We start from the raw sequence: 25,962 nt of genomic DNA on the forward strand, positions 1-25,962 counted from the left end.
GATCCCTTTCCACAGGATGCAGCCCTTTAGGACCAGCCTGCTCCAGCATGGGTCTTCCATGTGTTTGCATATTCTACCAGCAAACCTGCTCCAGCATGGGCTTCTTTCTCCATGGGACCACAGGTCCTGCCAGGAGCTTGCTCCAGCATGGGCTTCCTACCAGGTCACAGCGTCCTTCAGGTTGTTGTCCCAAAAGTGAGGTCATTGCCCGGTGTGCAGCACGCCAATATACACACAGAGCAGAGGTATTTGATTTATTCCATGTCTGCACAGAGATGGGTGCTGGGTGGCAATTCTGCATAGCCAGCACACTGCACACAGAATGTACACCATATATCTTGTTATAGGATTAGAAAAAAACACCTAAATTTATGGTAATTGGTTAGTAATTACCACATCATCTATTATTGGTCAAGCATATCTAAATCAGCACTGTATGCTCCTTGAAGGTGTGTGTGGGTGGTAATTTGCATGGTCACAAACTCCCCCATCACCTTTCCCTTTCCCCCAGTTCCTGCCCATTCTTGTTGAGTTCAGGGCTCTCTGGCAATGCCCCAGCTCTGGCACCTGCTGCAGCAGGACAGTTCCCCTTCCTTGGGCTTACAGCTCTTCTTCAAAGATACTTCTTAGCAAAACAAGTCAGTCCATTTAAATCTAAATTAAACAGTATCTAAGAATTAACCCAAACATACATACTTCTGTCCCTGTGAAGTAGAAAATTTTACTTTATAGATACCATATTTCCCCCCTATGAGATCTCTTCTTGTGGGTCTTGTATGTCTCGCTATTATAACTACAATTGTCTTTTACATTCAACTAACACTGAACATACTTTTATAATACTTAGACCTTAGCTCAGAATTAGTTATGCTGAGGAGGTTCTATAATTAACCCTATGGAGGAAAATTTTCATTTTACACATAAACAATCTAATCAATAGGCAATTAAATTATCCTAAAAACCCCCAAGCAATTGTCTTTGTGGGCACTTAGTCTCTATTTAGGCAAATCTTGTATCTCGGGTTTAGTTCATCAAAGTTTGACTTCTGCAGTCAGTGCAGAGGTCCATTTGTCTTTATCAGGCCTTGGTGCCATTTTTACCTGTGTGTAGTGAATCCATGAATCAATTCCCTGTACTTCGAACCCAGTATAAGTCGTCAATAGCACAGTACAGGGTCCTTTCCATTTCCCTTAGTGGTTCATCTTTCCAGGTCTGTATGTAAACAATGTCTCCTGGTTGGAATGGGTGAACGGGTGTGTCCAGAGGAAGGGAAACGTTTTGATTTAGGTATCTGTACCATGAAGATAAAATCTGAGAAAGGGAAGTATCCTTTAGCTGCAGCCTGACCTTTTACATGCATTTGGTGTCCCCCCCGACATTTAAAAGGGGCTTACACCTCTCTTAACCCTGGGGGTTACTTGAATTCCCAAAGAGCCACGGGTAAGGCCTCTGTCCACTTAAGGTGTGCTTCCTGACAGAGTTCAGAAACTTGTCTTCCCAGAGTCTGATTCATTCCTTCTACTTTCTCACTAGATTGAGGCCTCCAGGTGGGGGGGGTGGTGGTGGTGGTGGTGGTGGTGGTGGTGGGGTGGATCAGGTGTAGTTCCCACTTAATCTGCAAAATCCTGGAAATTTCCTGTTCCATTTTTGCAATAAAAGAAGGTCCATTATCAGAGGAGATTCTCTCTGGAATACCACATCTACATATCACTTCTTATAACAAGATTTTATTTACTTCTCGAGCTTTGTTGGTATGACAAGGCCTCTGGCTAACCAGAGGAGGTATCTACTGACACCAATAAATATACAAGTTGCATGTAGGTAATTCTGAAAAGTCTATTTGCCAGTATTCCCCAGTGATGGAGGAGACAAATGCCTTGGATATTACTTCAATTATAAAATTCTAAAAGATGTCATGATATATTTTGTGATATGTTGCAGAATTATAAGAAAGAAGTATTTTGATTTCCAGAGGGGGTGTGTGTGTGTGAAAAGTTTGCTGTCCTGTAAGCATGCAGTTTTTCATATTATGTTATGAAAACATGAGTTATGTGATGGAGGAGACAAATGCCTCGGAGTGTAAATATCTGCTATTCCAGCAGATAGATGGCTTGATGATCACTCCTCATGGCTGGTAAAACTTTTCTTAGTGTTTTTTAGGTGTTGCTCAGCTTGCTCTGCATCCCTCAAAGTATGTATTACTGCATAGAGAAAACTAATAGATTACAAGTTATGCAGTGCTTGAATGCAAAATAAATTAAATGTAACTCTTGGTTTCGTGTCCTATTCACTTATCTGTTGCTTCTGTTTGGGGTGCCTGTGTTTGATTTTTCATGGATTTTAGTATGTTTTAGTGTCTCCATTTTTTAACTGGTGTGATTCAGAAGCAGCCCAGGTGTCTTTTTGTGAGGACAGCTGGATGGCTGGGAGTAAAAGTCCCTTGCAGTAAGGATATTCTGCTTATTTATAAGGAATCTTTCCATTTGTAGTCTTCTGTCACTTCTTATAGATAGAAACTAAAGTGGTGTTTTGCATTACAGCCAAAGCAGTCTGTTAGCAAGTGGCTCTTAAGGGCTGTGTCTCTCTCCCTTTTGTAAGCTCTGGCTGAATGTTCCTGCTGCCTTTTTGCTTTGTAGAGTATTCATGCAATTGCAGGTAAATTGACTGAGCTGAGCTGAAAAACTTTTCCTCAGGATTAGCTGCCTGAAAAGACTTTATCTGGGTACCAACATTAAGGTAAACAGGAGTAAGGGGCCAGTAAACTATTCCTACTGATGGCAGCTTGTCACAAGAATCCTGCCTGTGATGTGAAATAACACCATTGCTTTTCCTGGCTGACACGTTTTCATTAATTGCAAGAGTATTTCTAACTTGATTCCCTTTAAGTACTGAGACTCTTTTCGGAGGTGTGTGCCTTGAGTTCTTATAGTTTTATATACTCAGGTGCTAATGAATCATTTACGTTTCCCTTGCTCACTTGGGCTTTTGCATGGATAAAGTGATGAAACCTTTTAAAAACTAAGCAACTGTTTCTCTGCGCTTCTTTAGTCTCCTGTTGATACAGGGCTCTTTTAATTTTCCGAAATAGAATGGAACAGCCATTATTAAACATAAAAGCATTGGAAGTTTAACTTCTCTATGCTTGAAATTAACAAATGCTGTACTTAAGAGATCATAGTAAAGTGCCATGAACTAAGCATGTTCCTTTAATTAAATACAGAATCTTTTATCAATACAATTATTTTGATTATGAAACTTGAATTGCTGAAAAAATATGCAGCCAGTTGATGAAACAAATGAGAAGTTTTCCCAGAGTGAATGTATCGTTAGGCACCATGGAATGTTTGAGTTTACATTTGAATGTTCTTTATATGTATTGTTGTTCTTAATGCTGTGAAGCTGATGCCTCAGGAAGCTGGAATCAACTCACAAGCCTTGGTGACTGTTAAGCAGGTATCCTTTATTGCAGCGCTGGGCACACAGGGGATCGCTCCTCCCAATGTGTGCCCCCATTAAAGCCAAATTCCTCGTATTTATACAGATTAACTATACAGGTCCATTATAATTTCTAAGAAAAGACAGGGCTATGCAAGTTATTTCTAAGAGCATGCTCAGTGACACTCAGGGGGTCTTCTGGTGGTCTTCAGGGATGAAGGCTGAAGTTCTTCCTCGCTCTCAGCAGATGTGCTTTGTTTCTTCTCCATGCTTATCTGAACTTAAACACATTTATTTTCTCTGAAAACAAGATATACTCTGTCTCTTAATTGGTTTTTAGTCTCATTGTTTATGACTCCCCTATCTCCTCTGGATCCTGTAAGGTCATTGCACTGTTAGGGCTGAGTTTTGTAGCTGCTTTCATGAAACAGCTCACACAGTTACAGACATATTCTACTAAAATCTGAACCAAATATATTCTTAAAATACACAAATTAAAAGTTATATTAATTGTCTCAAGCCACATCTACATCAATCTATTCAGCATTTCACTGAATCAAAGCTGATGCAGTGGAATGAAATCAATCTCATAGATATCTATTCTTCCTGGATACTAAAGGCATTTATTGAGAAATAAAAACTTAATTCAAAGAAACCTTTACTCTTCTAATTAGTTTGAAAGATCTTGCAAATGAAAACCATTGACAGACATAGGAGTGGACCCTTTTAGACTCTTTATGCTGTGTGACTTTTTTTTTGTTCATGTTCATAAAGCTGTAACTTATTCCTAAAATTAGTGTCTTTAAAGAATGGTATTAAATGTCAATGGGATTTGCTTCCCTCTGTTTCTGAGGCACAAGCTTCTTAAGTCTGTGCAACCAGTACTTCTAACTCTTCTGTTGTGATTTGGTCTTTAAAAAACATTTATTTTTGAATTAGTGTTGTGTTTCAGGAAGGGAAATTTTTTTTCCATTATGCTTACCACAGAAGGGCAGGGGTTGGAAGGTACCTCAGGAGATCATCTAGTCCCACCCCCCTGCTAAAGCAGGATCACCTAGAGCAGGTTGCACAGGATTGTGTCCAGGTGGGTTTTGACAGTCTCCAGAGAAGGAGAGAGCCTCTCTGGGCAGCCTGTTCCAGTGCTCTGTTACCCTCAGAATGAAGGGTTTTGTCATGTTGAGATGGAACTTCCTCTGTTCCAGTTTGTGTCTCTTGTCCTGCCACTGGGCATCACATGAGCCAGCAGTGTGCTCCTGCAGCTCACAAGGCCAATGGTATCCTGGGCTCCATCAGAAGAGGGGTGGCCAGCAGGGACAGGGAGGTGATTGTCCCTCTCTACTCTGCCCTCGTGAGGCCCCATCTGGAGTCCTGTGTCCAGATCTGGGGCCCCCAATACAAGAAAGATGTGGAACTGTTGGAGAGGGTTCAGAGGAGGCCACAAGGATGGTTAGAGGGCTGGAGCACCTGCCCTACAAAGAGAGGCTGAGGGAGCTGGGCTTGTTCAGCCTGGAGAAGAGAAGGCTGCGGGGGGACCTCATTGCAGCCTTCCAGTACCTGAAGGGAACTTATAAAGAGGAGGAGAATCAACTTTTTAAAAGGGTAGACAGTGGCAGGACAAGGGGGAATGGATTAAAACTGAAGGAGGGAAGGCTTAACTTAAGATATTAGGGGGAAGTTTTTTACAGAGAGAGTGTTGAGGTGCTGGAACAGGCTGCCCAGAGAGGTAGTGGATGCCCCGTCCCTGGAGGTGTTCAAGGCCAGGTTGGATGGGGCCCTGGGCAGCCTTGTGTAGATTCAGAGCTGGAGGTTGGTGTCCCTGCCTGTGGCAGAGGGGTTGGAGCTCTGTGATCCTTGGGTCTCTTCCTACCCAGACCATTCGATGATTCTGTGATCACTGAAAAGTTTGGCCCCATTCTGTTGATATCAGCCCTTTAGATATTTGTAAGTACTGATGAGATTCCCCTCTCAGCAAAACCAGAACAGTATGCAAACACCCTGAATACAGTACTGTGGAATTAGTTGTTTTGTTGCTTAAAGGTAAACCAACTTATTTATGTGCTTTTTTTTTTTCTCCTACAAGGGATTTGTATGTTTTTATCTATTAAAGACATGAAATTGGACTGTTTGAACTGAGTTCAGCAGATTGAGTGTGGTCTGACTGAAAGGCTGCTATATTTGTTAGTTGACTTGTGTTGTCTTGGGCATTGCATTTTTGGATTTTCTTTTCACTGTGTTCTCTGAGTCTAAGCACTTACTTGGAAGCAAGAGCTTGGCATTAAAGAACCGACTGTATCTGAAAAGTATGATAAGGCCATCAGTGTGAACTGGGTGCCCAGAAAGTCATTTGCATCCATGGAAGGTGAAAAAAACCCTTGAGCTGTCTTAACCAGAAGTTGAAAGGTTGAAGCAAGAAGAACTAACATCTGTTTCAGAAACTTGAGCTGAGTAATCCCCAGCAGGGTTTTTTGTCTGTGTCCTGGTTTCAGCAGAGGTAGAGCTAATTTTCTTCAGTAAAGCTTTTCTGGAGCTATGTTTGGGATTTGTGCTGAAAACCAGTAATACAGAATTTATTTTATTTTAAGTACTTTTATTTTTTTATTTTTTTTTTTTTTGTTACTGCTGAGCAGTGCTTATACAAAGCCAAGACCTTTTCTGCTTCTCACACCACCCCACCAGCGGGGTGGCTGGGGGTGCACAGGCAGTTGGGAGGGGACACAGCCAGGACAGCTGACCCCAGCTGACCACAGGAATAGTCCATACTGTGTGATGTCGTATACAGTATATAAGGACCTGGGGGAAGAGGAAGGAAGTGAGGGTGGCGGTGTTGGGAGTGATGGCGTTTGTCTTCTCAAGTAACTATTACGTGTGATGGAGCCCTGCTTTCCTGGAGGTGGCTGAACCCCTGCTTGCCCATGGGAAGAGGTGAAAGAATTCCTTGTTTTGCTTTGCTTCATGTGCAGCTTTTGCTTTACGTGCTGAACTGTCTTTATCTCAAGCCACGCAGGGTTCCTTTTGTCTGTTCTCAATATTTGATTCTCTCCCTCATCCCACTGAGGGTGAGTGAGCAAGCAAGCAGAGGCATGGTGCTTAGCTGCCTGGTGGGGTAAACACCTGCCTTCTTTTGTAGAACTCTACCTCTGCCTCTTGCCAATAGAAAATAAAAAAACAACCTGAAAGTGTTGAATGCAACTTGAAAATACTATTCTTAGGGGTGTGGGTTTTTTTTGGGTTTTTTTTTTTTTTTGGGTGGGGTTTTTTTTGTTGTTGTTTTTTTTTGAGAGTGCTGAAGGATATTTCACTCTCTCTGGTGCTTGGGAGGGGAGTTGAGGCGGGAAAAGGTGTGTGTTGGATATGCAGGTGTACATGTTTGAGTTCAATTTTCAGGAATTAAATGTGCTAACTATGGACCCACTGTCCCCAGGAAGCTATCTTATCAGAAGCAGGAGTTAAATGAAGAGGTTTGGGAGCTGGAATGGTTTTGGTGTTGAGCTGTATTTTTACTGCCTTGGAATTACAAAACAATGTGAAACTCAGTAAGTTGCCACAGTATCAGTTGTCTCTAGAGAATGAAACTGAATTAAAGGGTGGTGAATATCATCAAAGTGAGTTGTAGCATTTTATGTATTAGTGTAGTATTTTGACCACCAGTAAGATCCCTTAACGTAAGGAGGATACACCACAAGACTGGCGTATAGTCTTCAGTACTAAATTCCATTTAGTATAATACATCTTCATTTAACAACCTTAAGCCATGAAGTGAAATTGATATTTTACACGTTATTTTTCAGACTCCTTTTCTAGTTGGAACTCTTATATTTACTGCAGACAGCAGAACTGGCAAGAGGCTTGTCTGAATCTGCACCATTTAGTTGACTTCTGTAGCTACTACTGTCTATGCTAGAAGTCTGCATCAATTTTTTTCAGCAGCTTTTTTTTTCCTCTGATGGCTTTGTTAGTGGAAAAATTGATCAGTAAACTCTCTAAGTCTGTGGAGATTCTTCCACTTTGGTCTACATATGTACGACAGCTTATATTTATAACTGTACAAGCCCCTCCTTAAGAGACCAGTTATAAATCAAGACCCATTTGGTTCTGTAAAAGTACTTGTGGTAGGCTGAATATTCCAATTTGTAAGGCTGTTATCACATCTGTGGTTTTGTTTTTGATTCTTTCAATAACTACAGCTATATTTAGGATTCTTTTATTAATTTGCTCACTCCAAGCTGTGGAAGTAAACCTCTAACAAAGTCATGTGTTTTTTTTTGTAGTTTGTCCGTTATCATGATGTTTGTGTCATGATCCACAACAAGATAGACTAGAGGTTAAGCCCCCTGGCATTCCAACCAACCTCAGTGTGCTCTTGGTGGATGAGTTTAACCCCTTAGTGAGGTGCGATTAGATGTTTTATTGTGTCCAGGTCTTTTCAATTCCTGGGAACAGAATTAAGGCTCAAAACAGAGTCAAGTGTCAAGTCGCTTTATTTGGCCCATAACAAGTGTGGAAGAGAAGAGGGAAAGAAAGTGAGTGGAAAAGAGTGCAATAACTACCACAATGGATGGATCTGTGGTGTCCTGTAAGTCTGATTGTGTTCAGGTCCAATGCGGGAACATTCCTTCTCATATGTCAATAGCTCTTCTGGTCCGGTGCCAGAATGTTCCTTCTTGTAGCTCTTCTTGTCTGGTGGAGAAACGTTCCTCTTTACAGTGTTGTCTCACTGCATTGTGAATAAGGCCTTGGTATAGCCATACCTTCCACCTGGTGGTGGGACACATGCCCAGTAGGGCCTCCAGAGGGTCCTCAAAAGTTTGGGAGGGTCCAAGCCCCCTCAAGCATTGTCCTTCAGTTGACTCCAGGCCTGGACGCATAGCACAGGACTTTGGCTACATTCTTTGAGAGATGTGTTCCTGTTGGGTGAAATTCAGTGGAATTCACTTTGTCGCTTGGTGATGAGTTTCAGCAGTTGTTAGGGTGCTTGAGAGAGAAGAAATGGGGCTTGTGTGAAGAAAGAGCGGGACAAGTATGGTGCTGTCGGCAATTGTTAAGGGGTACTGAGAGAGAAGAGAGAGAGGAGGGTATGGTTCTTGTTGGCAGTTGATAGGGTGTATCTCTAGTCCCTTACAGTTGGGGACAAGTAGTCCCAAAGTGCGTGCTCCTTTCCAGATTTAGGTACTGTTTTCAGTGCATGGTTTCTGTGTAGCCAGTACCATCCACTTCCTTGTGGTACTGGGTGGCTTAGAATGTCAAAATTCCAAATCAGGTGTATGACTTGTCATGGGTCTAAGTATATGATAGGTAATCAGTATGATGACATCCTGGAAAACATTCTAGAAAAGTTTTGTTATTTTGTTTGATTATGTAATTATTACATACATTGTCCCCAGTCTTAAGGGAATGGGTGTCCATGGAGTCATTACCTGGCCCATATAGGCATATTGTGGAATGCTGATTATCATTTCAGTTAGTAACTCATAACATTTCTTGCACTATTCCAAGGAACGTCGGCCACCATTTATTGTTCTGGTGGCTTGGGACAAACTGTGGATTGCTTAAAAGTGTCGTGTTTATTGGAACTGGAATGCATGTTAGGGGGATGTTTTTACTAAAATGTCCAGGTGTACGCATACAAATCCAACATTCAATTTTGTTAAGTATTGAGTAATGTTCCCTATCAGGATGTAATGGAAATTCTTATCCCATTGGGGAGTTTGCCAAACCTGACTTATGATTGTCTGTATTAGAACGAAGAAATTTCCCAAAACCATCATGACCTTTTCAGTTTTAACTTCAAATGGGCTTGTTGCTCTACTGTGCACAGGGATGGAGACATGGCTCTTTACATTATCTGCCTGCCAATAGATTTTAGGGGAGTTACTTCTTTTCATGACCCCAAAACCTAGTTATTAGTGTTTGAATTATTTTCCAGGCAAATTTTAAACTTCTCTGTGATAAACATAATAATTTTGGTCATTGTTCAACTTAGGCTATCTTCTGAAGGTGTTTTGTCAAGTTCTTTGCCCCCCAATGCACTTTGTCATGCTCCTTCATGGCAATTTCTTTGGGGAGGTGGGGGTGGTATGATTGTTTGCCCTGTGGGCATAACAGCCCATTCCTTTGTTTCTTCTTTAGTGTGTAATTATGCTAGCAATCTTTGCTATGATCTTTCTCATAGTTCACAGGTGTATCTGGCAGGGCTGCTTCTTTTTCAGGTACTAAGACTAGGATGCCTTTTTTTGCAGCCTCTTTTGCAGCTTTATCAGCTAATTAATTGCCTATTTCTGGAGCAGTTTTCCCCAGCTGATGTAGCTTGCAGTGCATTATAGTAACTGCATTGGGCTTCTTGATGCTTTTTAACAGTTCCTGGATCTGGAGGGCATGTTTGATTTCAGTTCTTTGGGCTGAAAGCACTCCCCTTTCATTCCAAATTGCTCCGTGTGTGTATGACTCCAAAGGCATGTGCAGAATCTGATTGTCCATATGTTAACTCTGTCTTTTGCTCAGGTCTAGGGATCTTGCAAAAGCTATCAGTTCAGCTTTCGCAGCTGATAATTTCTACGGGAGGCTCAAGACTAGGGATGCATCCTTGATGTCTGGATGGCTGGAATAAGCTTCTTCAGTTAGCTCTCTTGGGTAATTTTTGCCTTCTATTTTGACATGTGATACCCACTCATTCCCAAAAAGTTACGGAGTTTCTGCTATAATCAAAATGTCATCTAGATACTGCAGGACAGTCCCTTGGTCATTTGCCTTTCTCCAGATCTCTCTCTCTTTCGCCAGTTGGTTCCTGAGGATCGGTGGGCTATTTTTGAAGTCTTGAGGCAAGACTGTCTACTGTGCTTTCCTCCCTGTTTTTGGATTTTCCCATTCAAAAGCAAAGAGCTCTTTGCTGTCAATGTCAAGAGTAATGCAGAAAAAAAGCATCTTTTAAATCTAAAACTGTAAACCAACCTTGCTCATTAGTGGGGGTAGTTAATAATGTATACAGATTCACAACTACTGGATGTTATGGCTTGTACTATCTGATTTATTGCTGTAAGAAAATGAGCTAAAGAGTAATTTTTCCTGTTAGCTCTCTTTACTGATAAGATAGATTATATTATGTGTTGGTTCACATTCTATCAATAACATATGTCAACAAATTCTAAACTGTTGGTTCTAGGACATATCTCACTTATACTTTTAAAGGATATTGTTTAATTCTTACCAGTGGAGATCCTGGCTTTAGATCATTTATTACTGGTTCTGCTTTTTTGGACCTTCCTGGAAATTTCTTCTCCAATGCTGTGTTGTTTTTTTAAGAACTGTAAATTCTTGTTGCTCGAAGTGAAGGTGGTATTTCCACAAATAAGCACAGTTATTTGCCACAGTAGCAAAGATTAGTTGAAGTATTTTGTACTTGGCATCTGTTTCTAGTATTAACTGGAGTCAGCCTGATGTTGGTCTAAACATAATGTGGATCATGTTGCCATGTTCTCTGAGGTTTTTGTAACTAGTAAAAGATTCAGTCTTCTGTTTCGTACTGGAAGTAGGAACTCAGGTTTCCTACTGCTTTTAGTAACTTAAAATTTATGCAAATCATCACACCGTCACTTTCTAATGCTTGGAATTACACTTTAGCAGTAGGAACATCAGACACTAAATTACCACTTCTATTTAGTGTTTTTACCACTGCTTGACTGGGGGTGATGGTAATTTTTGGTGCTGATCACAGCCTTGTCCTGTGCATGGCTTCACCAGTACAGGCAAAGAACTTCAGGGAGGAAGCAGGCATTGTTTTATCTGCCCATGTTCCTCTTAATTCCTTTACTCCATTTGCTGTCCTTTTTCCTTGGTGGAAGTGTCCTAGTCTCTTTGAATGTTTTCCTGTTTTCTAGACCTTTGGAGACTTCCCATGGAGACTTCAGTAGTTCCAGATTTTCTTGAGCATGTTTTCTAAGATTGGTTGTAGTGCTTTTATTTAGTACCTGATGTCCTCAGCAGTTGAGCGGGAGGACTGTTTTCTGTTTTTCAGTCAGTATTCCTGTGTAGATATCTTAATACTGTGATGGCCTTTTTTCATTTTAGTGTGGCCTGTAGATTGATTGAAGTTCGTTTGTGGTTACAGGGTACCTTTTTATGTAGTTCTTGACTTTATATTTATTAACAACAGCAGTACTTATGAGGATGGGCTGAATATAATACATGTAAAAGTGATTTATGAACATGCCTTAAAGTTATGGTTTATTCTTCTTTGTAGGCTGCGATAGTGCTCAAAACCGTAGGGTCTAAAATGCTACCTCTGTCCTGAGTTTCCTCGTATGACATTGATTTGGTCTGCTGATCTGCTCCACTGTGCCATGCTCCCTTCCCGCAAGAATGATGTTTTAGTACCTTTATGAGTCTTCAATTCAGTTAGAAAAATCTTCCCTTTTACTTTTTATCAGAATCAGAAAAGGAATAAAACCACCTTTTCAATGGCTTGCAAATAACTTTGAGCTAATACTTGGATTTGTCATTCTTTAGTTATGCCATCTCTGAAGCACATTTGAAATTTGGTCTGAGAAATGAATGCTTAAGTGAGATTGCTGGTTGTGTTAATGTGACTTACTAATATTGCCAGCTGTTGTGGGATGTAGGGTTTTCATTGTTGTCCTTGATTTAATCAAGTTGGGGGCAACTTCTAGAACTGTGTGTTGCAACACATGCTAATACATTTCTGTCTTTTACAAGACAGGTTAGTAATAAAATACTTCTGTCTCTAAAATGTGATTACTTCTGACATAATACATTTTTCTCTTTCTTTACAGATATTTTCCAACTTGTCTTTGAATGAGCGTTGCCTGTCAGCATCGTTAGTCTGTAAATATTGGCGTGACCTCTGTTTAGATTTTCAGTTTTGGAAGCAACTGGATCTCAGCAGTCGTCAACAGGTATGAAGGGATCACTGTGGAAAATCGTGTTTTGATGGCTCAGAATTTTTTTCTCAGAACTTGTACTCTTTCTTTTTCAAAGGTAAACAAAAGAAACCCCTAAAACAGTGATGTCTCTGCTTTCAGGGATTTTTCTACTAGAGGCTGAAAATATCTGCACCTTTAGATTAATACCTTTAAATGTAGCTTCTTTTGACTGAGATCAGTTGTTGAAGAGTGTGAGGACAGATGCTGTTTTAAATGGGTTGTGGGTTACTTGTCTCAGGTTTGCATCAGGGAGTTAAGTGTTCCTTTCATAAGAACTGTCAGGTCTCATATTGAGACAGACATAAGCTGTTTTGAGGATGCTGTAGTGTGAAGGTCATCTAACTGATCCTTGTTTTAACAAATTTCCTCTAATTTTTCTTCAGCAGATGCATCTCCTACTGATCAGAAGGCATATTGTGTCTTTTTAGCCCTTTAGCTGATCCTAGAATTAAATTTTTCTGGGATTCATGGATTTCATTTAGTAAGAACCTGACAGGCCCTAGCTTTAGATTGTTCATGATAACTTTTCTCCTTGGAATATGTTCTTAAGGGTGCCTGTGCTGTTTGAATACCCCTCTGTAGGTTTCTTGTTTCTTAGTTACTTGTAGAGGTTTGTAAAGCCATTTCCAGGAGTTTCTTGAAAACAGAGTGCAGTGGAACAGTCATTGACAAAGCAGCAACATGAACCCATCTGTGTTGGACATACAGGACTGTATGTGGGATATTATTTCCAGGTCACCAATTCATAAGAAAGCATGCAGGTTCTGCTTCTGGAGTTACTAGTTAAAGTATTTCTGAATGCCTGTGAAAAAGTTGCATGCAGATAGGCTGATTTTTCTCTTAAGTGGCTTTAAAGCATACCCAGACCAGTGGTCTACTTTTTACTCTCTAGGTGCTATGTGTCACGTCAGGCTTTCTTCTTTGCTGTCTTGAGGTGTAGCTTTATTTCTACCAGAAAGGTTTCTTTCTACCAGAAAGGGTTTTAGTGGTTTTGCTTATTAGATTTATTGGGATCTCACTGAAGTTCATCAGTTGTAGCATTGCCTAAGAAACCCATCTTGCCAATTTTTTGTAGGGATTCTAAACCAATATGAAAACACAGGTATTATTCTTCTCCATGTGTGTGGAGGGTTTGGGCCTTCGCTTGTTGGTTTTATTGTTTGTTTAGGCACTATTTGTGGTTTTTGGGATGCATGCATGGCTTTTGGTGTGGAGGGGTGGGTTTGGTGGGGTTTTTGTTGTTTATTTATTTGCAATTTTTGTGTTTTCTAGCACAATTTTTTGTGTTTTGTGTTTCTAGTCACAGAATCACAAAGTTGGAAAAGACTTTTAAGAGCATCAAGTCCAACCATTCCTGTCCTAAGCTAAACCATATCCCTAAGTACCTCATCTACCCTCTTTTTTAAACACACCCAGGGAGCTGACAACCACCTCCCTGGGCAGCCTGTTCCAGGCCCTGATAACACTTTCAGTAATGACTTTTTTTTTCCTAACTTCTAATCTGACCCTGCCCTGGCACAGCTTTGTGCCATTTCCCCTTGTCCTATCTTCTGTCACCTGGCTGAACAGAGTATCGCCCACCTCTCTACAACCTCCCTTCAGGTAGTTGTAGGTGGTGATAAGGTCTCCCATCAGCCTCCTCTTCTCCAGGCTGAACATTCCCAGGTCCCTCAGCCATCCCTCCAGCCCCTTCACCAGCCTGGTTGTCCTTCTCCAGACTCGCTCAAGGACCTCAATGTCCTTCTTACGGTGAGGATCCCAGAACTGCACACAGTACCCGATGGGTGGCCTCACCAATGCCGAGTACAGAGGCACAATCACTTGCCTAGACCTACTGGCCACACTGTTTTTGATACAAGCCAGGATGCCATTGGCTTTCCTGGCCTCCTGGGCACACTGCTGGCTCATATTCAGCCTGCAGTCAACCAACACCCCCAGGTCCTTCTCTGTCTGACAGCTCTCCAGCCAGTCTCCCCCAAGCCTGTAGCGCTGCATGGGGTTGTTATGTCCCATGTGCAGCACTCTACACTTGGCCTTGTTAAACTTCATCCCATTGGTCTCAGCCCAATCAGTGCCTGATGATATAGCAAGAAAAATTTAGACTTGTTACTACTGTGAGACAGATTGAATGCAGCAACCACACCATTTCTCAACAGTGTAAGAGAAAAACAAAAGTCCTTGTGTTGCTCTCTTGCCCTTTCCAGGCTTAAAATTATGTCTCATTCATTTATACAAGTTGTGGATAAGTAGCTTTGAATGTTTTTTTAGATGACTTTGGTCATTTCTTAGAAAGAGTAATCATAAGTGTCCTTAGGTTTTCTTGAGGCTAAGCTTTTAAATTGAGGAAGTTCTGTGTATTGTGTATTTATCTGCTTGGTTTTATTTGTTTTACTTTAACTTATATATGTCAGCATGAAGAGTATTTTATGATTTTTACCTGCTTTGTAGTATTGGCTTCTCTTAAAATTCTTGGCATGTTAGTTACCTAAATGTCTACAGGTACAAAGAATCTATTTTCTCTGCAAAAATAGTGGATGTTTCTGATTCCATGGACTTCATAAGCTAATACTTTAAAATATGCAACGATTCTGTTTTAAAACTAAGCAAATAACAGGAGGAAACTTCTGGGGTTTTTTCATAGCTTTTTTCCAGTACAGTATTGTTTTCATTCCTTTTGTTCACCAATACCTTAGAAAACTATTTTCCATTGTTAAGAAGCCCATTGTTACCTGCATCACTGTAGTATTTGTCGACTGGTGCCTGGTTTTGGATGATTACCCAAGTAAAAACCTGTTGCACTTCAGAGACGTATAAACCATTTACTTCTCTACATGCTACTTTAGGTACATACGTAAGGTGCTGCTGTAGAAGGGCAGACAATTTATTTTCTTAAAAAGGATGGAGAGTTTTTCGTTTAAAATATGAAGAGGACTGTAAACTTGCTCTCTTCAAGGGTTGCAGCAGAATTCTTTAAAAATAGCTGTAAAACTCATGCAAGTATGCTTATAATCTTGGAAAGTGAATCTTCTCTATTCTTTCAATAGCTCATGGAAATGCATCTTGCAAATAGCAATTTCTGTGCTAAAGAAATTAGACATGTTTATGAGAAAAGTAAAATGTGAATATTTGTATTTTCTTTGCAGGTTACTGATGAGCTGTTGGAAAAGATAGCGTCAAGAAGCCAGAATATTACTGAAATCAATATTTCCGACTGTCGCAATGTATCTGATACAGGAGTATGCATATTAGCAATTAAATGTCCTGGTCTCCTAAGGTATACTGCCTACAGGTGTAAACAGCTTTCTGATACCTCTATTATTGCTGTTGCATCTCAGTGTCCACTTCTTCAGAAAGTGCATGTAGGCAATCAAGACAGACTCACTGATGAAGGCCTAAAGCAGGTGAGTATCCACTCCAAAGATTCTTTTGTGAATTTACTATCTTTCCACTTCTTACCCAGTACAGAAAAGGGACACGGAAGAAAATACCCTCTTCTAGGATTAATTAAAATCGTGTGACCTGTTCTATTCTGCTTTGAAAATTGGTTGTATTTTCTTGGTGCAGTAAATGCTGTTTGCTAGAGACTGCACTCTTTTTTTCTTTTTTAAATATCTAGAATTTAAATGATCCCTTTTATAATGAAATCTTCAGTTTGACATCCTGTACTTCACCTCTGGCTGATTGAGTTTCCCTGAGTTTATTGCTATTTGGAACCAGTGCTTAAGTAACTCTTTTGCATCATGAAAGCCAAAGGTGATTGAGATTTTTATTTGCTAGGCATGCAGGAAGGTTTCATCACCGATCTCTCTTCTGTTAAAGTAGCATTGAGGGTAAGCTGTGAATTAGATGTGTTAAATCAAATGTGCTGTCGATGTTCAAGGATACAGGCATTGTTAGCTACTTATATCTAAGCCCAGTAAATCACTTAGTTCTTATGTGCTGCTCTTAGCTCCATTTTGTTGACTCCACCTAGCTAGCAATTTCATTTTGTCATATATGTAATTATAATCTTTCTTGTTTGTGTGCCGTACTTAGAAGACTTGTGAAGACAGACAATTTTAAGGGCATGCAGAGAAGCGGAAAGAAATCTTAATTCTCCAATTCAGTCAAATCCAGTTGTTTTTTTCCCTTTATTCTTAAATACTTGCTTTGATTTTATTAATTGCAGCTGGGTTCAAAATGCAAAGAATTGAAAGACATTCATTTTGGGCAGTGTTACAAGATCTCAGATGAAGGAATGATCATTATAGCTAAAGGCTGTCTGAAGTTGCAAAGAATATACATGCAAGAAAACAAATTAGTAAGTACATGTGATTTTTTTTTTTTTTTTCCTCAGCATTTCCATTGTCAAAGCATTTGCTTTTTATCTGTTTAAAATTTCTTCTGAATAACTGCTTTTTGGCAGTGAATTGCTTAAAAGTGTTGTCTGGCTGTTAAAATTTGGGTTCTACAGCAATAGCTCAGAACATGACTCAAAGTACAAGTTAAGCTAATGCTATTCCAGATACATATTAACTTTTGGTTTCGACATGACATTCCAAGAGTAATTATTTGGGAGATGCCTGATTTGTGTATGAAAATGATTAGCCCATATGATTATAAGAGTATGCTTTTCTAGAGTAAAAAAATGCAAACTAATCTAAAAAATGTTGGAGTTTGGGTTCTTGATTTCAAACAATGAAGTTGTTGGTGATTAATAAACCTGTCTTGTGTTCCAATTAAAAGCAGTGTCTGAAATGATGGTTTCTAATGTTGAAAGCCAGTATCTACTAAATGGTATAATACAGCACTGGCTGTATTATTTTTTTATTTTTTCTTGCATGTAAGTAGAAAAATTTGCTTGCAGCTGTATTCTTAACTATCAGCTTATGTCAGGGTTATAACCTTTAGTTTAAAAACTGCTGAACTGGAACAAATGGTGCTTATAAGAAAACAGCATACCTTGTACTCAGTTATTTGATATCTAGCCTCAGAAAGAAAAACTAGATACTAATGGCTAAGATGGTACATTTGAGAATGGATTTTATTGTTTTTTTTTAATGGAAACCATTTAATTCTTATCAGAATTGTAGTTGAGGAGACAATGGCCAAACCTGAGATCTCAGGAAAGTTCAGATGCAGAAAAAGTTGTGTCCCCTCCTACTTCAAAACATAATCTTGTATACTGTCTAAATTAGTCCTTGTAATTTTTATCTTAATACATGAAAATATTTTAATAATAATAAAAAGAAAAAGAGAAATGTTCCAAGAAGCCTGGAAGGAAAATGTGCTCCAGCAAAAATTAAGTGGAGAAAGGTAGAGAAATTCAAAGCAGTATTTATCTTTGAATGAAAGAGGAAGAACTTGTTATGCATATTGAAATTTTACATAATTGTATGTGAAAGATTACTTAATTGTGCATAAAGATTATTAAAGTGCATAAGTATTGGAAAATACGTGGGTAAGGTGTTAGTTTGACCTTCCTTACAGATACACTTCTTGCCACTGAAGTTTTTATTCTCTTAGTCTGAAATGCAGCCTAAGAAGGTGACAGTTCTTAGCACTTAAAAGTTCTGTGGTTTTACCATCTGAAATGTTACCTAAGTTCTCCATTCAGTTCAGATGGGACATAGGGAGTGTTCTTCATTTGCATTTTATTTGCTTGCTTTCATTATTGGAAATAAAACAATTTCATTGGAAATAAGACAAAATATGTACTCTCACATGAAAAGGGAGTATCTTTTAATACATCTCTTCTGAAAATTTTTCAAGTGACTTACCAAAACTAAGCCTCTGCACAGTCTCTCGTGAATCTAGGGTGGGTTTTTATATCTACTCTTATTGAAAGCTGCTGCCCAATCTTATTTTATCAGTAAAAAATAAACTTGTGGCAACATGGTTTAGCTTTGTAAAGTCCAAATTAATCTCATTAGAACTTGGTCTAGAAATGTAAACATGAAGTAAGTTTTATAAAGCTTTTTGAACTCTGGGGTGTTGAATCTTTAGAATAACACTTGAGTAATTCCACGAGATGACAGATCTGATGTGCTTTCCCCTTGCTAGGGGCAAGAGACTTTCAGATCTTGCTGCAAGTGGATTTTTTGTGTGATGAACCAAGACAACTTGTGAGAAGTTCTCATGCAGCTGTAAAATAATAATAATAATCATAAAAAGTAACTTTGCAAAATTAAAAAAACCCACAACTGCATAATGCCACAGAGTTAGTTTAAAAGGGAGTAATGGTTGGTGGGAAATGATAATGCACTTTTTGATTTTTTCAAATTCTGTTTTTAAGACAGGTTTCTAAAATAAAACCAATGCTAATATTTGCTGTGGCACATTTTACATCCTACTCCTTAGGTGAAGATGATGGTTTGGGGAACTGAGTGTTTGTTTTGAAGATAAATAAGTATTCCTTCTCTGAAATCAAAGTGTTCTGTGGCGGGAAAAGTGCTCTTGACGTGTGAGGGCTTGATTTGTATATTAGAAGTTCATAGATTGTCAGTCTGCTGTAGGAAGAAGACAACCTTTCCTCCCCTGCATCCCCTTTTTAAATAGCTTCTGTAGTTTCCATGCAAATACTGTTGTTTTGTTTTTTATTTTCTTGTTTCTTCCTTTCTCAGAGGTGCTCGCAATCATGCAACTCTTACAGGCAATTCCTGTTAATTTCAAAATGTGTAGTCCATTACAGACTGTACATGATGGCTGGGTTTTCATGTAGGCTTGTCTCAGACTAATGGATTTTGTACTTCAAAAATACATTTATACAGAGGCAACCAGCAGCTAAATAATGCCTTTGTGAGTGTTACTTCACAGTGAAATGTGGATCAGGCAACACAGTTCAGTTGCTTCATCTGTTGCTAAGTAACTCCATTATCAGACTGCTGAGCAGAAACAGAAAGAAGAATTTATGTTCTAATTGTTTAATATACTAGGCATTTCACAGAAAAATAGACCCTTTCCTTTCTTTGAAATGATTGTGTCATGGTAATAAGTGAAAGCTGCAAATAATAAAGAGGTGCAAAGGGTGTGTGAGGAAAAAGTTAACATGGTGAGGCTAACTTAACAACATAAGGTGGTTGTGAGTTTGCGTAACCGTTTGTGATTTGTATCCCTTCAAAATAGGTTTGTTTTTCCTCTGTCCTTTCAATGGAAGAGTAATTAATCTTAGGCAAAACCTCTTTTCTGAAGTATACAGACTGAATTGGGAATCTAGTAGATAAACAACATAAAACTGCAAATATCAGACTTATAAAGTCTGACAGTATGTTGAGCTGTCTTTCCTAATCTGTCCCCAAGCAGTCTTGATGCAATCAATCTCACAGGAATTCAGTGTAAATGGAAGAACAGATTATAACTCTGTCCAAACCAAACTAGAAAACTTCCTAGTTTTTTGGTTGAGTTTAGTTGGACTTCTCATTTTATGGCCATTCCTGGAATTGCATGTTAAAACTTCCATGTTTGCTTTGTGATTAATGTGATTGAAGCTGGTGGAAGATCAGGTGGTTAATTTCATTGTTACCTTTCTACCAACCCCTTTCTTCTCCTTCCATCCCAGATAGACAGTACATAGTTTAAGCTGAAGAATATGAGAACTGCTTCACAGGTACATGCAGTATTCTCACTGACATGCGGAGTGGGGTTGAACTGAACTTCACCTGTCAAGGCACGTGAACACTTTTCATTGTAGCCATCCCTAGATGAGTAGAGCCCTAGAAGGTTTTCGAGGTTTTGTGACCTCTCTCTATAGAGAGGTGCAGAAAAGCTTGTGGCTACAGTGCATCCAAAGGAAAGGGCTAACCCCAGCAATTTTGTGCAAGCTGTGTGTAAACTCTCCCTTTCCTCCCTAAGAATAATGTAGGCCTTCTCCATTTAACTATGTTGCTTTGATACGCTATTTTCTTTCTTGTTACTTTTCCTTAACTGAGTGACTTAATATCTAAAATTATAATAGTCGTTTGCTGAATCTTAGCAGGTGGGAATTCTAGATTTGTGCCTCCCTACTCCACCCAGTGTCTCTGTTTTTTCATTATGCATTAAATGTGGAAGAGGAGAAAGAAGTGTATAAAGATGAAGTGAGGTGGAGTTTTAAATAACAGGGTGACGGCATTTCTACTTCTGTACTTTCTCTCTGTCCTCTCTTCTCTTTTTCCAAGCATGTTTAGGGTAAACAGTACTGCAACTAAGTTATCACTGCTTGAATACTGGCAGTTTCTCCCTTTTCAGTAAAACAACCTTGTGAAGTAGATGACTTAAATTATTTGATGGTTCCAGGATAAGTTTGGTATGATGATTATGGTCCGACTTTAAAATGATCTTAAATTTAAAATGTGACTTCAAAATGATCGTATTTTTAGTTTTTTGTTTGTCTTTTGGCTCTGTCAACTGTCTACTGTGAACGAAGGACGTTTCAAGATAACCAGATTTTTGACCTGTTGGCAGTGTTTCATCATCTTTTGTTAATGCCAATGTGTGAGAACACTTACAGTAGTAAATTTTTTTCAGATAATTATTTAATGGTGTTTTTAAAGATTAGTATTCTTTTAGTGTTCAGCCCACCTTTGCAGCTTGTGGCAGATAATACAGAGTAGAAATCCATATTAACTTTGATGTCGTGGCTGTTCTTTGTAGTGTAGTGTAATAAATCAGGTAGTTTCTCTTTTCTTCACTTTGTGTTGAGTCTGTTTTGCCCATGTCATTGCTGACAGAATGATCTCTCCCTGTCCTTATTTTGTCGCCTGAGCCTCTCAATATATACTTTTTCCCCCGTCCAACTAAGAAGGGGAGTAATAGGCTAACTTTGGGCATCTGGCCTTTAGCCAGGGCTAAACCACCACAGATACTTAAGATCCGTCAACAATATACTCGTTAGTTTCAGTAAAAAATAATTAAGATTAAAATGTATTCATTTTATGTCACATAATTACTTAGTTAAGCTTATAGTTTTCAAGCACTGACTTTAGTCAACATAGTTTAAAAATCTGTAGGGCAAAATAAACATAATTTGCTGTTTTCTGAGCAGTCACAGTGTAGTGAAATCTGATATATTTGTCTGTATGTGTTTTACAAAGATTTCTTCCCCTTCCTACTCTTGACTTTGGGAAGCAGTTGTCTGTCTGATTTGCATCTGTCAGCTACAAAACACTACAGTGGTGTGCCCTGTGCGTGACACAGGCAGAGGTGGAGTACAAAAAAGAGGTGGAGTTCAGTCCAATTGAAGTGTTTGAGGAGAAAAGTCAGTATTATGAGGTGTGTAAACTGCACATCATCTAATGAACTACTGAAGCTTAGAATATGTAGAAATAACTTGAGTTTTTTACCAGTAACAAGCAAATAAAAGAAGCTTTTTGGGGAAAAATTACTCCTAAAGATTGTGATTTCCCTTCTCCCAACATACTCCATATACTAGCTCAATTTTTACGTATTGCTTAAATCTGTTCTACGTGGAGATATTTCAGAGAGAGGATTGTTTCTCCATGCTTCTTCGTGAGTACTCTCCCAAAGTACTTTTTAATCTGCTGTTTTATTATTTTTGAGGTTTCAAAAATAACTAGTTGTTTGAGGGTTTTTTTTTTTTTTTTAATTAAAAACTCATTTTTCAGGAGAGTGTAGCTGGTTTTCTTTGTAGACATAGAACTCACGTATAGACCTAGTTTCTCATTAAGAGTATACATATGTATTAAAGATGATAGCAGAGATTGATTATTATATAACATAACTCTAGAAAATATTGTTTCCTGTCAAGTATTAAATTAGAATTTTATATAGAAAACCTTCTTACAGGTGGTGGTGTTTGTAGTGTTAATACTAGTAAGCAGTAAAGTCCTTCTCGTATTTTAGTTTGTCAAACACTTTATATATACATAAAAACCTACTAATGTATCATTAAAAATAATGTTTGGTTTTAAAAAACACAGTGAATATCTGTACTAAACTAAGCTGAGATAGGGGCAAACGGGCTTTTAAGAAGTGGTGAGATCTGTTCAGTATTAAAAGCCACATCAGAAAGCTGGCTTTTCAATACGCTTCCCTTCTGAAACATTCATGTTGTTAATTTTTTGCCACAAAATAAAATGGTTTGAGCACTCCTTTAGAAATCTGATACAACCTTATTTCTCGGGGCTCGGTAACATTTTTTGTTTGTTTAGATTGTTGCGTTTTGACTTGGGCAGTTTCTGTAATACTGTTGTCGAGGTAAAGCCTTCATGCTGAGTTTGATGTTAAAAGAAGAAAAAGAAGTAAAGATTGTGTTACGCATAAATATGTATTTGCTGTAAAGGCGTTTACCGCTGTGCAGGTGTCAGAGTCTTATTTTCTAGACAAATGCTTCTGCAAGTTACCCGGCGGTAAAGACAGTGCTTTGTCGTCACCCTTAGGTGGCGGTATTGACTTTGCAGTGGTAGCAGGTCCTCGCGTCCCTGCTGGAATGAATTAGCAATACACCGCGGGTGACTTATGAATATTGTGCTGGTTCCACAGATCCCGTTTTATCTTCCGTTCAGCTGCCGGGATCGCCATCGAAGTAGTTCTTAAATGTCTTCAGACTGGTAGTATAACAAAGCCTACTCAGCCAAATAGCGTTTGACTCTTGCAGGGGTAGCGATGTGTATTCTTACTGAAGCATTTGAAGAGGTTTGCTTTGTGTAGTTCATCAAACACTAGCAAAGAGGAAGCAGAAGACTGCTAGAATTTTGGGGCATTGTGGGATATTTCGTGTTCTTTTAAAATAGAATGAGTTTGAAGAACTCGTGATGGAATGTGTATCTGTAGGAACGGGTTGCCCAGAGGGGTGCTAGCTGCCCCATCCCTGGAAACATTCAAAGGCAGGTGAGATTAGGGAGCTGAGCAACCTGGCTAGTTAAGGATGTCCCTGCTTATTGCAGGGAGATTTGACTAGACATGCATTAAAACCCAAAGTATTCTGTGATTCCTTGGCTTATGGTAGGTATACAGAGTATAAAGTGAATGAGTTGAAACTCAATGCTAAAGGAGATCGTGAGTGAAACCTTGTAGTAAAGCAGCTGTTGTTCCTTGGTTTGCTTTTTATCTGTTCCTAAATAAGACCACATACTGCAATGATAATGCAGTTTTAAACTTGGTCTTAAAGGCCAAGAATGTGTCTTCTGGGATGTCTGTATAGAAATACAACATAGGAAGCTTTACTACTTAAAGCAAATAATTTTATGTGCCCACTTGACTAATAGTGTGGATTTTTTTTAATCTGTTACAATAATTTTATTTTTGTCCTGGTTTTGGCAGGGATAGAGTTAGTTTTCTTTATAGCAGTTGATGTAGTGCCATGTTTGGAAGTTAGGATGGGAGCAATGATGATTAACACACTGATAGTTTCACTTGTTGCCAAGCAGTCAGGGACTTTGCAGCTTCTCACACTGCCCTGCTAATGACAAAGAGGGGGGCACCTAGGAAGGTGGGAGGGGACACAGCCCAGGCAGCTAACCCAAACTGGTCACAGAGGTATTCTATACGATATGGTGTCATGTTCACTATATAAGCTGGGGGAAGTTGGCTGCGAGGCAGTGTGGCTCAGCAACTAGCTGAGCTTCTGATCCCAGTGGTGAGCAGTTATGCTTTGAACCACTTGTTTTGTATACTCTTTTGTCATAATTCTTATTATTCTTTCTGTCTAATTAAACTGTCATTATTGCAATGCATGAATTTTACCTTTTTTTTCCTCAGTTCTCTTGCCTGTCCCACTGGTGGGGGCAGGGTGTGCAAAATGTGGGGTTAGCAAATGGCTGTGTGGTTGTGTTAGCTGCTTGCCTTGTTTAAACCATGACAATTTTTTAATAGCTTAAAACAAAAGTACTTCAATGTCTCACTCGTGGTTATATTTAAGGGGTATGTACCAGAGAGGGAAACTAATTCTGTTAAGCCCTTGGTGTCAATAAATTAGGAGCCCCTTAAAATAATAATTTTCAGCTTAATGCTTAACACCACATTTTGGATTTTAATTGCAACATTGTCAGTTGTAATGAAAGTATTTTTCTATGGTGTATTATTCAAAAGGTGTCTTATCCCATCAGGAGGAGATTTTAATCAAGAGTTGCAGGGTGCTGGGTTTTGGGGTTGGTTTTTTTGGTTAGTTTTAACCTTTTCTAATACATTCATCTTTCTGTGTGATTTCTGTCTCACATCGTTCCCTGTCCAAATATTTGTCTTCAGTGAGAAACTTTGTATTTAAGCAAGTGCAAGAAAATTTCATTTCACTGTCAATTCATTGCATGTGAAACTCCTTAGACTGACAGCATTGGTATCTGGTGTCCTCTTTTTCTCCACTGAACAGGTACAGTGTGAGCAGCAGCAGTGCAAGGTTCAACCCACTGCCCCACCAAAGTGCTGCAAACCCTGACCTAAAGACCTCTAGCAAGGGTTAAGAGGCTTGTTCAGTCTCCATGCTCACTCAATCTTTACTGTGGCTGCCAATGGGAGTACTCATTTGTGATAGGGGATAGATACCCACATCACTAAAGCACAAGGAACTGGAGTGAAAGCACCAGCTTATTTCATAGAAACTACTGACCATCTGTCAAATGATTTAACTTCGGTTATCACAGACCTGGGCCACTGGTAGAAGTGAATGGCTCCATGTCTCACTGCCAATTCCCTGAGTTCAGTCTTTTATAAAATACTAGCAGAGTTTCTTTATACTATATACTGTGCAGAAATAAAATGTGTGTATAGACTATAATCTTCTTGTGATGCTAGCTGTGTACCCCCATCAAATGCTTGACTGACATATTAAGCAATACTGGCAAAAGAGTAAATACACTTGCTTAATAATAAAGTCAGCTCCATGGTTTCACTACATTCTGATATTTTTATTTCTTTTGTTAATAAGTCCTGGATTTATCAAACTTTGTAACTGACTGTTCCATGTTGTGGGTTGACGTGTCATGTAGTGTGAGTGTGTGTGCATGTACACATATATTTTAAAAGCAAGTGAAACTGGAGTTGTAATTTGTATTACTGCATTAATTATGGTTTTTTTTGACTCCTGTTAGGTTATGTATGGTATGTTAATGGTTCTACTTGCTTTACAGTTTAAAAACCTTCCAATTTTTATATCGATTAAAATTTGATATTATACCATCTACAATAATTTTTTAGACTTTAATTTGTTAATCCACTTCTTTTTTGAATATGTGTAAAAATGCATAGTAATTACACTGCAAATTAACACAATCACAGAGAACTGAGGGATAGAATAAAATAGGAGTGGGAAAATGGCTGAACATTTTTCTACTTTTTGTGTCAACGTTGTAAGATGATTAATTGTATGATACTTGCAGATATATTTTGAATACAATTTGTGAAAGGTTTATATTTAAATATGCATGCAAGCCAAGCTGCCAATGTCAGTGCATTAACGGCTAGCATGCTAGTGAGCTTGTTTATCAAATTTAATTTAGAAGTACTTTAATAAATTATATTCTCAATTTTGAAGATTTAGGTACTAAAAAATCAAAGTGGAGGCTCATGATGTGAAAAACCTAACAACAACTACACACAAATTGCAGCAATGTGCAAGTTTTAAATCTAAGTCAATTTCTATGCTTTCTGTATAGTTATTGAAAGAGCCATTGTATATTGCAAC

At 38.9% G+C, this 25,962-nt stretch overlaps 1 protein-coding gene across 1 annotated transcript in view; it reads left to right on the top strand.

Moving 5' to 3' along the window:
• FBXL17 (F-box and leucine rich repeat protein 17) overlaps positions 1-25,962 on the top strand; it is a gene marked incomplete at its 5' end in the record, with an annotated part of 308,442 nt that overhangs the window by 1,699 nt on the left and 280,781 nt on the right. The window contains 3 exons of the mRNA XM_084278599.1: positions 12,219-12,341; positions 15,512-15,769; positions 16,537-16,668. Of these exons, the coding sequence (XP_084134725.1) occupies positions 12,219-12,341; positions 15,512-15,769; positions 16,537-16,668 (513 nt within the window). The remainder of the gene's footprint in view (positions 1-12,218; positions 12,342-15,511; positions 15,770-16,536; positions 16,669-25,962) is intronic.

Source organism: Gallinula chloropus, assembly GCF_964237585.1.
Source record: "Gallinula chloropus genome assembly, chromosome: Z".
Classification (NCBI taxonomy): domain Eukaryota; kingdom Metazoa; phylum Chordata; class Aves; order Gruiformes; family Rallidae; genus Gallinula; species Gallinula chloropus.